Source organism: Myotis lucifugus, unplaced genomic scaffold (genome assembly GCF_000147115.1).
Source record: "Myotis lucifugus unplaced genomic scaffold, Myoluc2.0 scaffold_77, whole genome shotgun sequence".
Classification (NCBI taxonomy): domain Eukaryota; kingdom Metazoa; phylum Chordata; class Mammalia; order Chiroptera; family Vespertilionidae; genus Myotis; species Myotis lucifugus.
Window position 1 is genome coordinate 2,667,066 of NW_005871125.1, and position 13,054 is coordinate 2,680,119.

The 13,054-nt window shown below is 41.7% G+C and overlaps 2 protein-coding genes across 15 annotated transcripts in view; one reads left to right on the forward strand and one right to left on the reverse strand.

The window, feature by feature from the left end:
* Positions 1–13,054, forward strand: part of PDE7A (phosphodiesterase 7A) — a 101,470-nt gene that overhangs the window by 83,965 nt on the left and 4,451 nt on the right. For 8 of the 10 annotated variants that reach the window (XM_023755471.1, XM_023755473.1, XM_023755475.1 and 5 more), the window contains 2 exons: positions 1,445–1,682; positions 4,661–5,077. In XM_023755471.1, the coding sequence (XP_023611239.1) occupies positions 1,445–1,623 (179 nt within the window). In that variant the 3' untranslated portion in view covers positions 1,624–1,682; positions 4,661–5,077. Of the gene's footprint in view, positions 1–1,444; positions 3,209–4,660; positions 5,078–9,679; positions 9,824–11,244; positions 11,338–12,812; positions 12,960–13,054 lie in introns of those variants that run through there. The other 2 variants (XM_014457485.2, XM_023755469.1) reach the window with 2 other exon arrangements.
* The window catches only part of MTFR1 (mitochondrial fission regulator 1), a 56,064-nt gene continuing 53,231 nt past the window's right edge, over positions 10,222–13,054 (reverse strand). For all 5 annotated transcript variants that reach the window (XM_014457490.2, XM_006090619.3, XM_006090618.3 and 2 more), the window contains 2 exons: positions 12,879–13,047; positions 10,222–11,865 (listed from right to left, as the gene is read on the reverse strand). In XM_014457490.2, coding sequence (XP_014312976.1) covers positions 11,797–11,865; positions 12,879–13,047 — 238 coding nt within the window. In that variant the 3' untranslated portion in view covers positions 10,222–11,796. The remainder of the gene's footprint in view (positions 11,866–12,878; positions 13,048–13,054) is intronic.

A 13,054-nucleotide genomic window follows, 5' to 3' on the forward strand; every position in this document is an offset into this window, starting at 1 on the left:
AACAGGTCCAGGTTCGATTCCAGTCAAGGGCATGTACCTTGGTTGCATGCACATCCCCAGTGGGGAGTGTGCAGGAGGCAGCTGATCGATGTTTCTCTCTCATCGATGTTTCTAACTCTCTATCTCTGCAAAAAGTCAATAAAATATATATTTTTAAATATGTTAGGAAGATAATGTTATTTGTTTCTCCTAATATATATTATTTCATTGATGAGGCATTTTCTGGGAGGCTTCCCCTCCCCCCGCCCGCTCCCCCCCGGTGTAAGATACTCTGTAGCATTAAATCCGACATAAAGCACACTGGAGATGCAGACAGTCCTGAAATCACTCCTTTTCTGACTATGAATTAAGGCGATCAGTATAGGAGTTATTTATAAAGTAGGACCCTGGTACACTTTTGATGTCCACTTGAATAATTGCTTTAATCTCCTCTGTTCTTTTTAGACTCATAATTTTTGTCAGAAATTTGGGCTTATGTGAATTCTAAGTTAAATAAAAGGGCTTATAGTCCTAACCAGTTTGACTCAGTTGATAGAGCATCGGCCTGGGGACTGATGGGTCCCAGGTTTGATTCCAGTCAAGGACATATACCTTGGTTTCAGGTTCCTCCCCAGAATGGGCCCTGGTCGGGGTGCACGCAGGAGGCAACCAATCGATGTGTTTCTCTCACATCGATGTTTCTCTCTATCTTTCCCTCTCTTGCACTCTCTAAAAAATCAATGGGAAAATATCCTCGGGTGAGGATTAAAAAAATAAAAATAAATAAAAAATAAAATGGCTTATTTTAATCATGACTAGGTGTGAAGATTACCATCCCTGCGGGTATAAAGAGGGGTCACCCCAGCTCCCCTGCAGTTCTAGCCTCGTCCTTGCAGTGCTAGAGTAGCCCCCTCTTGGCCTCCAGCTGCCTCCTGGGGATGTCCCTGCATGGTGCTTCCCCGTCCTCAGCCAGCATGGCCTCTGTGTTTGCTTCAATAAAAGGACGCGGTTGTGCAGCTGAGAGGAGTCATCAGAACGATTTGATATATTTGTCAGTTCACCCTTAGTTAGCTTAAGAAAAAGATTCTTCAGAAAAGACTTGTAAATTTATGCACAAAAAACCTTTTGAAAAATAAGGTTTAGGTAATATTGGAATAGGACTTGAGAGTAAACACTGTAGAGTCGTTTTAAAGATAAAGTTTCAGCCCAGCCAGCGTAGCTCAGTGATTGAGCGTCGACCTATGACTCAGGAGGTCACAGTTCGATTCCCAGTCAGGGCACTTGCCCAGGTTGGCCGGCTCCATCCCCATTGTGGGGCGTGCAGAAGACAGCTCATCAGTGATGCTCTCTCATCATTGACGTTCCTATCTCTCCCTCCTTTCCTCTCTGAAATCAATAAGAGTATATTTAAAAAAAATAAAGTTTCAGAACATGCGTTGATACCTTTTTCTCTTTTTTTCTTAAGGTTTTATGACATACCTAGTGGAACCTTTATTCACGGAATGGGCCAGGTTTTCCAATACCAGGCTGTCCCAGACGATGCTCGGACACGTGGGGCTGAACAAAGCCAGTTGGAAGGGACTGCAGAGAGAACAGCCCAGCAGTGAGGACAGCGAAGCTGCACTCGAGGAGCTGAACTCATAGTATTACCTCAGGAAACCGGTTGTCATAACCCAGAACCGGGGACAGGCTGCCTCCTGGAGGTTAGAAGGTGGCATGGGGGCTGGAGGTGAGGGAACTGACTCGGCTGCAGGTTTCCGGGTGGACAATGCCAGGATTTCCTCTGCCGGCCACTTGAACCCACTTTTTAATTATGAGGCCTGAACACAGCAGTATGGATGTGGCCCTCGTGTGAAACCTGATCTGCAAAGCCTGCAGGAGTGACTCCAAAGGAGACGCAAGGAAGTTCTGCGGAGTGCCAGGTGTGCCCAAAGCATCTACTCTGCGAACATGAAACTTGAACTGAACCTTTCAGCAGAAATCTCTTGGAATCTAACCAGTCTCATGCAGCCTCGTGTGTCTGTACCTCCCACTAAGGTCTCTGAAAAATGGAAATGTGAAGTGCCCAGCTCTGCTGCCTCTGGCCAGACTTGATGTTTACAAATCCACTCTGAAATACTGGTTCTACATTTGCCTTGGAGCATAATTGCTAAGGAACCACTAAGAATTTTAAAGATCAAACTTTCAACTGCAGCTCCTTCCCCCTGGTTTGCCTTTCTTCTCCTTTGGATGCCACCAAGCCTCCCGTTTGCCCTGGTTTTATTTGTGCACTGAAAACTGTGCACTACCATAGCGTGCGCCACGCTTTCCCGCCAGTGCTGTTTGGCAGTGCACTCTTTTTAACGCTTAGTTTTAATTTGGGGCGGGAGGGGAAGAGCACCAGTGTCCTAGCTGTATTATGATTCCGCAGTGGAGACATTGCATGTTGTTTTCACTCCTGTACACTTGACCTGCACATGCAAGAAAAGGTGGAATGTGTAAAACACCATAATCAGCTCAGGGTATTGCCAATCTGAAATAAAGTGGGATGGGGAAGTGTGTCCTTCAGAGCAAGGGTCCTAAAGCCCCTTTCGCTGCAGTGAGAGGTATGTTGTGTGTGGATGGGCGGATGTGTGTCTGTGTGCATGTTGTGCATGTGTGACTGTGCATGTGTTCTATTTATCCTTGTGGGAGAGGATTGGACATGGACGCTTTTATTTATTTTAGAATGTGACGTGAGCAGCCACACCTGGGGGCGGGGGGAGGGAGCTGTAACAGATTGCTCCAGTTGCCTTAAACTATGCACAAAGCTAAGTGACCAAACTTCTTGTTGTGATTTGAAAAAAGTGCATTGTTTTCTTGTCTCCCCCCTCTTCCCTTTTTGATGAAACGTGACCCTTTGATGGGCCTTTTGATGTGAACAGATGTTTTCTAGGACAAAAACCTAAGGACTAATTTTAAACTTAAAACATTCCACTTTTGTAATTTGTTTTAAATTGTTTTATGTATAGTAAGCACAACTGTAATCTAGTTTTAAGAAAAACCAGTGCTTTCTTTTAGTTCAATTGTATTTCCCTTGTTACTGTAAAAGACTGTTTATCAATTATGTTTACAGTTTGTTGCAACAGCCATTTTCTTGGGAGAAAGCTTGAGTGTGAAGCCATTTGTAAAAGGCTTTGCCATACTCATTTTAATATGTGCCTGTTGCTGTTAACTTTTGATAAATAAAAAGCTACCTTTTCACATTTTATCTTTGATATTTACCTTATAATCAATCCTTTGGAAATCATAATGCTAAATTTCTAGGAAATCAAAGCTGTAGCTTCTTGGCTGTAGCATTCACACATCAGATGTGTATTCAGGCAGAGCTGGGTGCAGGCACAATCCTCTGGGGTGATCTGCACCTCACCGCTGAGCAGGCGGAGGCCCTGGTTACCACGTCTGCTCAGAGGCCAGCTTTTGAGCCCAGACCTCTCAACCCCACACAGCCTTTTGTTCCCACAGTTGGAAATTGCGTAAGACTCAGCACCTCTTGCAAGTACTGCAGTACTACTTACTTGTATTGGCCTTTTTATAGTAATAAGAAATGGCCACTTAATTCTACTTGATTGATATCAACGTAAGAAGGGTACCAATGGGCCTCTTCTGTATCTTCCTAAGTCCAGTCCGTAGAAGGGATGCAGTGCTGACTCTAAAATCCCATTGTCATTATTGGCATAGAAGAGTGACACCCAATAGAAATATAATGTGAGCCACATAAGTGATTTTCTTTCTTTTTTTTAATATATTGATTTTTTACAGAGAAGAAAGGAGAGGGATAGAGAGTTAGAAACATCGATGAGAGAGATCGATCAGCTGCCTCCTGCACACCCCCTACTGGGGATGTGCCCGCAACCAAGGTACATGCCCTTGACTGGAATCGAACCTGGGACCCTTCAGTCCGCAGGCCGACGCTCTATCTACTGAGCCAAACCAGTTCGGCTAATTTTCAACTTACTAGTAGCCACATCTAAAAAAGAAAAAATATCATTTATTCCAATATGATATGTATATGTAATTATTTCAATATGTAATTATCAAAAGCAATTGGATATTTAAATTTTTTTTGGTACAGTCTTTGAAATATGGTATTTTACACTTACAGTGCATCTCAGTTCATACTAGCCACATTTCAAATGCCCAGTATCCACGTGGGGTAGTGGCTACCATATCGGACAGTGTGGGCACAGAAATCTGATGGTGGCAAAGCTGGATGTTTCTGAGAAAAGTCAACTGGCCAGTCATGAGATGGTATCACCTTGGTAAATTGGATGCATCCAAGATTTTTTTTTATTATTATTGATTTCAGAAAAGAAGGGAGGGAGAGAGAAACATCAATGATGAGAGAGAATCACTGATTAGCTGTCTCCTGCACACCCCCAACTGAGGATCGAGCCCACAACCCGGGCATGTGCCCTTGACCGGAATCAAGCCCAGGACCCTTCTGTTCGCAGTCCAATGCTCTATCCGTTGGGCCAAACAGGCTAGGGCTGCATCCAAGATCTTTAAAGCTTCATATTCCTGGTGTGTCAGCACATGGAGAGTGGAACTATCTCATAGCAAACTCACATGGACAAAGCGCACAGTAACTGATGTGTTTAAAAAGTGTTAATCTTTAAATTTACAATGGGATATGTAACTGTCAATCATTCTCTCCCTTTAGGCAGATCTTCGTGGGAAGCCAGATTGTGATCAGCCGGTTACTTGGTGAGCATGGATTCTGAGCAAGGGAAGCAAGTTGCCTCATGCATCCGTCTCCCTGTGGGGCCATCCCTGCTGATGCCGTGTTTATGGAACAGGGTTCCCTCTTCCTATGGACGATGCTAGAGGTTCTCTGCCATTCGCTGCTTCACATCAGCTTCTGATTGGCACTTTCAGTAGACATGTCAGTACCTTCAGCCTTGTCTCCTTTGAACTGGCCTGGGCTCCATCTGCCTGTGTCTGGTCAATTGCTTTTGCTCTGATCCACTGTTTCTTACTGATGTTCAAAGGATTGTCTTATTTCCACTCTCAGGGGGAGACTTCTCAGTATTGCTCTCATTTCCTGCCTAACACATAATAAACTTTTTTTGTTACATTACGTATATGTGGGAATCACTGTCTATACTGCTTTTTAACATATGACCTATGTTCCTTGAGCATTAATTTTCTAGAAAAATTTGAGAAAACAGTTCAATAATTTAGAAGATCACATTTGAAATAATTAGCTATATTATGGGATGGAATGCAAAATGTTAAAGATAAAACAGGAGACTTCAAAGAATTGTTGAGCATAATGTAGCCGCCCATTGGGGTTCCAGGCCCAATTCTCCATTTGTGGGGGCATCTGCTATGCTTGGGGGTAAAGGCCCTTGGAGAGAGAATTTTGGTGAGCCTCGGCTGAATGAGCAAAGATCTGGTTCCTGTCAGTATTTATACTCTGTAAATGTGATGGTTCATAACGATTCTCTGTATAAAATAACTATTTTATGTCCTTTGCAAACCTGGGAAATATATTTGTACCTAACATACAGGTTTAGAGGTGCTAATAGTTCTTTGAAGATTCCTGTAACAGTCTCTTTTTCCAAAATGCTTTCTTGTCTCAAACCTTTCACTTTTCTTAAAACTTTAAAACTTTCACATCAGAGATTTACAATGTTTTCATGTGCACTTTTTTAAATGTATGAATATTTTGTTTAAATCCCCTCCTAATCAGTACCTCTTTGCTTGGGAAAATATATAATGACTGATAGCTACTGTGCATTTAGTAATGTTTTTAAATAAATGTGCATATTAAACGCCATTGGATCAGCAGACATTGGAAGCAAAAGTTTGTACAGATATGTGCAAGATGGAGTCTGAGCCACTCCTTGCTTGCTGTGGATCTGCAGACAGCCTGTCTTCTGGAAGGCCCCAGAGGTCCCCGGTGGAATGACAGGGGTGAGCTGACTGGAGTGTCTGGGGCAGGGGGCGGGAGAGAAGTTCTTCTCCATCTTGTCTGGTGCTCAGCATAGGGCTTGCGTAAATTGGGCCATCAGTAAGTGGTTGTTGGATAAATAACTTGGTGGTTTAATTATGTTAACTTTTTAGCTATCAAGAGAAATTATACTGAAAACTAGTCTGTTTATGCTGAAGTTATGTGGTAAGCAATACCCAAGTTCCTGTTGTGTGCAGAGCACTGCGCTGGATGAAATAAAGGTATTAAAAGTTCCAGAACATGGTGTCTGTTATCAAAGTGTTTTGGGTGACAAACTGGTGTGTGAAGTGTTTGTTATTCAATACGGCAGGTTTCCACATTGTACAAATGAATGCAAGGTGTCAGAGTGTTTAGAATGAATGGTTTAGTTCATTAATTTTCTTCCATATTGTCTGCTTTGTTTCCAATGCTTTCTAATCATTTTCCATCTCATTTATTGAATTCTTCAGCTCCAGAATTTGGTTATTGTCTCAATCACTTTGGTAAAGTACTTCTGTTCACTAATTTTATTCCTGAGTTCCTTAAACTGCCTTTCTGAGGTTTCTTGGATCTTCTTGGTTTTTGTCATGACTGCGATTTTGAATCCTCTGGCATTTAGATCACAGTCTTCCATGACTTTGATTGCTGAAGAATTGTCATTTTCTTTATGTTACTGTGTTACCTGGTTGTTCATGTGATTAATGTGTGGTGCATCTGAAGTAGTGAGCACCTTATTTCAGGATGATACTTAAGAGGTCTTTCTTTCGTTTCAGGAGATGGCTGTTTGTAGGGCAACTTTGTCTCTTACCTGTGCTTACACCCCTGCAGTGGTGGTGGTGGTGATGGGGTGTCCCTGCTGTGTCTGGGTCACCTGTGGAGGATGACATGGCTTGGGGGGGGGACGGGTGGAGGGGCAGGTTTGAGAACCGTGGCACTGTTCTCTGGTTCCCTATGGTCAGAAGCCATGGATGCATCTCTGCTGCTGCTACTGGGATCCGCCACAATCAAGGGAGGGAGCCAGGTTTTCGGGCACCAATGCTGCTTCTGCCTCTTATCCTCCCTGCGGGCTGGGCCCCAACTCCTCCACCTCTACATTAGCTGGAGCTGCTGGCTTAGCCCCAGTGGCAGGGAACTGAGTCTACAGGCACTGTCCCTGCCCTTCTCCCCATCCTGCCTCCCCTGTAAACTGATGTGTGGGTCTCGTGAGTGTGCTAGTGTGTGGAGCAGAGAAACCTTTGTTGGGTTACAGATGTCCAAACAGGTGTAGATTTCAGAGGAAATACAAAGGGGTCTTCTCCACTGTGGTGCTGGCTGTATTTTTTTTTTAATCCTCACCCGAGGATATTTTCCCATTAATTTTTAGAGTGTAAGAGAGAGGGAAAGACAGAAATATCCATGAGAGAAACACATCGATTGGTTGCCTCCTGCAAGCGACCCAACCAGGGCCTGAGCCAGGGAGGAGCCTGCAACCAAGGTATGTGCCTCTGACTGGAATCAAACCCGGGACCCTTCAGTCCGCAGGCTGTCACTCGAGCCACTAAGCCAAACCGGCTAGGGCACTATGATTTTTTAAAAATCTTTATCTGAGGAGGAGGATATGTTTTTATTGATTTTTTTTTTTTTTAAAGAGAAACACCAGTGTGAGAAACACCAATCGGTTGCCTCCAGCCCCAACTGGAGATTGAACCTTCAATCTAGGTATGTGCATTGACTGAGAATTGAACCCACAACCTTTGGTGCACAGGACAACATTCCTACCAACCTAGCCACCTGGCCACGGCTGAGATTCTTGAGCATAAATTTTACGTTTATTATTTAAAATATATTTTTATTGATTTCAGAGAGGAAGGGAGTGCGAGAGAAATATTGATGAGAATTATTGATCGGCTGCCTCCTGCTGGAGATTGAGCCCACAACCCAGGCATGTGCCTGACCTGGGTTCAAACTCTGACCTCCTGGTTCATAGGTCAGTGCTCAACCACTGAGCGACACTGGTTGGGCTAAGTGTTTGTTATTGAGCCATATCCTATAAAGAATCAGGAGGCTGCATGATATCCCAAGTTCTTTATTTTAGCTGAAATTTATACATCTGACTTTCCGAAGGAAGTGCCCTTAAAGGAATGTTTAAAGTTCCTAGTCAAACATTTGAATTTTCACCTAAGAATCATCACAAGATAGGGGGTTAGTTTTCCATTGTGGGGAACAGAGACACGCTCAGATTTCTTCAGGCTTCCCGGGGCTTTGTCCTAAGGATCCGTGTTCGTGGGAATGGAGACAAACCTGAGGGCTGCTGGGAGCCAGCCCTACGGTCTGGCCATTCTAAGGTGCAGCTGCTCATTCCTCCCACTCATCTGGCTTTTCTTGTCTCTTCACCTTGCATTTCTGCTTAAAAAGGCAGCATAAAGTAGTTCTGAAAAGTTTTTATAGCTAGACAGACCTGGGTTTGGGTTTTTGTCATTTATTAGCTGGAGCTCCTTAGGCAAGTTACCTAATCTTTTAAGTGGCTTCCTAACCTGTAAAATTTGTTTCTTAAGAGTAATGTATTGATACATAGTTAAGTGCCAAACGAATGGCCTAATTCATTTACTCGTAATATTTTGTAAAAATGGCTCAGGGACATAGCTGTCCTACATGACATCCTAATTTGAGCTCCAGGTACCAACAGCCCTCTGTCCAAGTTTCCTGTTCAAATGCCTAAGGAGACTCTGATTAGACCAGCTTATCAAACTGTGTTCTTGGTCACCGACCAGTCTGAAGGTTACCAGGTATTCCTTTCCAGAAGGGAAGGGAAGGCAGAGGTTCGGATGCTGGGCAGTTTGCCTTCAAGTGGGTTAAGGAGTATTCAGATAACCTGACCTCGAAGATCAGTCTCATGTGTTCCCCTACCTATGTTGCTAACACCAACATTTCAGATGACTTCCCAACCAGAGTAGTTCTCACCCTTTAATAAAAAGCAAACCTGGCCATTAGGCAACAATAACAGCAGACTTTTCATAGCTCCAGTAAAAATCCTGTTAGGAAGAGTTTGGCCTTGCTCCCCAAATTAAGGCTTCTCCCATTAGGAAGAGAGCAGTTATGAGGGACTGTCCTGTGGTAGCTGCTTGGTATGGAATGGGAGGCACCATTTGGTTTCCTTGTTTTTTACCTTCCTGAGAATGTCTACATGACACTCATGTTCTCCTCCAACCTTCTGTGACTTCAGAAGGGGCCGGAGCACCTGCCAGAGGAGAAGTCTGAGAAGTTCCCACTGTGGGAACATTCAGGCATCTAGCACACAGGAAGTGGGTTAAGGACGACAGTCTCACAGGGAAATACACCATTTCTGGATCCTTCTTTGGTGATGCTATTTTTATTATCGGTTCTCAAATGATTGCACTGGTACCAATAAAGAACTAGCCTGCTTACAAGATTGACAAGGAAGAACTAAAAAGAATTTTAAGAAAGAGGTTTAGTGGAGTAGCTCAGAATGTTGAATCTCTAAGACGAGAAGGGGAAAGGACACATGAATGGCTGAAAGCCCATGAGAAATAATTGTGACAACAGTCATTAAACCAAGCATCTCTCTCCGCCCGGCCATGCCAGAGCTGACTTTATTGGGTTAAAGCCTGAAAGTTTAAACTTCCATCAGCCAGATTCTAACCCAGAGATTGTCTATTTTTAGGTAAGTTACCAGGAGAATGGTTTTTCCAAAGTACTTGTTCTTGGTATTTGTTACCTTTTGATGTTTCATTTATCACTTACTCACAGGAATTCACAAGAGGACAGGCTTTCTCTACAGAAGAGCCTGTGACCTGGGAGACAGCTAGAACTAAAGACTAAGTCCTCCACCCTAAGCCTGTGCAGGTGCCAGAATTCAGTCTACTGGAAACCAGTGACCTCGTATAAAATGATGTAAGTTACAACTTATTTAGCATTCTACTAGAGTGTGTTCAAAATCATTTCATTTAATCTCAATTTTTTGAACTGAGCATTATTCCCATTTTAAAAACAGAGGTGTGACTTGGCTGGGATCACATACCACGGACCATGTATAATCCAAGTCCAGCCTTCTCTGACTCAGACTGTGTGTGTGTGTGTGTGTGTGTGTGTGTGTGTAGTGAGCCCTGGACTAGTCAGAATTATAATAGACAAAACATTATTATATCAGTTACTTAACTTTAAAGCCTCAGCTATAAGATGCAGAATTAAACTATTTTTAAGATCATTCACTTCTGTATTGTGTTGGAAGAGAGAACCAGAAACTGAAGGCGGTGGGCGCAGGCAAAAAAAGATTACAGCAACCCCAGAGGTGATGGGTGGAATGCTGAGGAAAGTCACCCCAAGTGACTGCCCTGTTTTAATGCTAAAATCCCTTTGAGAGAAAAGTGAATGAGGGACAACATAATTTATTCTAAGAAATACATTACCACTTGAAAAACGTAGAAAGCAAATGACTCATAAGCTCCATGTGTAATATAAAAGAATCTTACCTATCATAAAAAAGAAAAAAAATATATATATAGTCCATGGAAAAAGTTTTCTTTATTTCAAAACAGTAACTTCCTTCTATTGGAGCACTGGCAAAAATTCAATACTGATACAAATGTAAATTTCTTAGGTCAAAATATGTGTGTCAGGTGAACTTTATGAATTTCGTTTAAGGGCAGAATTTTTAAAGCATATGAAACAATTAGAAACAATGTACATCAACAGCAGTTCAAATTTAAGCTGAATAACCAAACCATGTAAATTATCTCAACTAATATTTGCTAACATCTAAAACATTGCACATATTTTCAATAACTTAAAAGTTAGGGTCTTATCTGCTCTTTTCATCTCCCACCCCATAGAGGAAATACAATTTTAAATACTATTTACTCATGGTAGGAGATTCTGGCATTAACTATAGCTGAGTTTAACAGAAATAATCATGAAGATTTATCAAGTATTTAAAAATGATCACTTGTAGCAATTCATTAGAAGCACTAGGTAAGAAAGACAGTTCTCCACTTTCTAATAATAGCTAAGGTTTATGACACATAATGTAATTCAACAGAACAGCATTCTGACTGATGATGAACACCTTATAAGACATGTTTTTGCCTATTCAGTGTTCCATTTTAAAGCTACTTATTTTACCAATGTTCAAAGTTTTAAATTCCATTATGCCAACAATTTCCAGAAGTACTAACTTAGTAACAAGTCATTTTTATGATGCCATTTATTAAACTGAAAGAAAAAGATGGAATATTCTGGGTTTTATTTGAAAAGAGATTTAATTTAATTCAATGCTTTGATTCCTCTCTACTTGCAAACTACCTTTTCTTCCTCAGAATGGATGGCAGTGAGCATTATCTAGAGTTCCTACTCGAACCCCATCTCCAAGAAAATGTGAGAGGAAATCTAAGATAAAAGTTCTGTTTGAGGTAAGAAGATTCCAATCTCGTTCTAACAATATTTCATTCCAACAAACTGTCACGCCAGCTCTTCCGTCAATGAAAACAAATAGCAGCACCCTCATTATATAATTGTACATAGACTGCCTATATCCACATATATGCATATGGAACATTTGTACAGATAAATTAGTGTTAAGAGTTGAAAACGTCCATCTACAAATGTCCTTTCTTCATTCTGAAATCCATATGATGTTTTCAAAACTGGAAACCTAAACATCCTGACTATACACTAAAAACATATTACATCAGAATATAAGTATGTTCTGGAAAACTTCAGAACTGGCCTGATAGAGTGCCTTTGCTAGTGCTTAATCCTCTAGGTAGAGTTAAAAGGAGACTACTGAATGTTAAATTCAGGTATTTACTAAGCAGTGTTGATTTCTATTAGCCAAATGGGCCTAACAAACCAACAGCTGAACAGGTTTCTCAGGAATTTGAAACATTTTCAATTAAAGCCTTCATTTTTCCTGTAGACTTCAACATATGTGGCCCAAACTGGAAAACAAACAAAAAGTATAAATAAATATATTGGTTCATATAACAATACTGATATACCCCTTCCCAAACATAAATCAAAGGGCTGGTATGTTCTAAATAAAAAAACACACCAAGCAGTCAGATAATATTAAAACTTTTATGAATTGACAGGTCGTTAAAAACATATCAACAGAATGAAAGGCAAAGAGCTGACCAAATTGCTTCCTAGAAAAGTACAATCATCTTAGCAAGCTCTAGCTCAGTCCAATTCTACTTCTGTGAGTAAAAGAATTAAGTACCACAATGTTTTCTTTTCAATGTCTATGAAGACTTTCAAAGATGCTAGAATTTCTAAGATACCTGTCTCTCTGGACCAGATAAGCAGGTGTCCCCCAGGTAACTTGAATAAAAGGAATGTACAGAGTAAGAATTGAGCAGATTTTATGGGAGCTTTTCTCCACCTATGACACATCCTGCAAGGCCCAGGTCAACTCGGCCTCTTCAGCAGACTTTCACAGGGCACCCGCCCTAAAAGAAAATGATCTTTCTTTACTTTGAATTTCTATATATCACAACACATACAGTGGGGTCTTGACTTAAGAGTTTAATTCGTTCCGAGACCGAGCTCGTTAAGGAGCTCGTTAACTCAAATTACTCTATCAACTCAATGCAAAAAATCGGCCCAGAGACAGCTGGTATCTCAAAACTCATTAGTCGGGACACTCGTAAGTCAAGGCCCCACTGTAGTCCAAAGATATCAATTTTATTTAATAAATTTGACTTCATTATGCTTAAGTAGAAATAAACGCAGCATGAGAAATTTACCATTGGAGATGTTAAGCAGTGAAACCAGGGGGTAACTTTTATTCCTCCTTTATGCTCTCTGTAAGTAATCTGCTTGTATGTAAAGACTAAGTCCATCTGAATCTTGCAGAGGACACGGCTCACTAGCTTGTAAAATGTAGGTGCTCAGCAATGGCTCGAACGACTACCTACGTTGTACCAGGAAAGAAGCCTGACCTGATACTCACCAACACTGTTTCTGAAGTGGCCTCTGACGCAGACTTTGGAACTCCTTTTTCAGCCTCATCTTGGCTATCACTTCGGTACCGGTAAGCAAATTTCTTTTTCAGAGCCTCTGCTATAAGGGCAGCAGGGTCAGTAGCATCCACAGGTTTGGGCTTTGTATCTTGTTCTGACCTTGGAG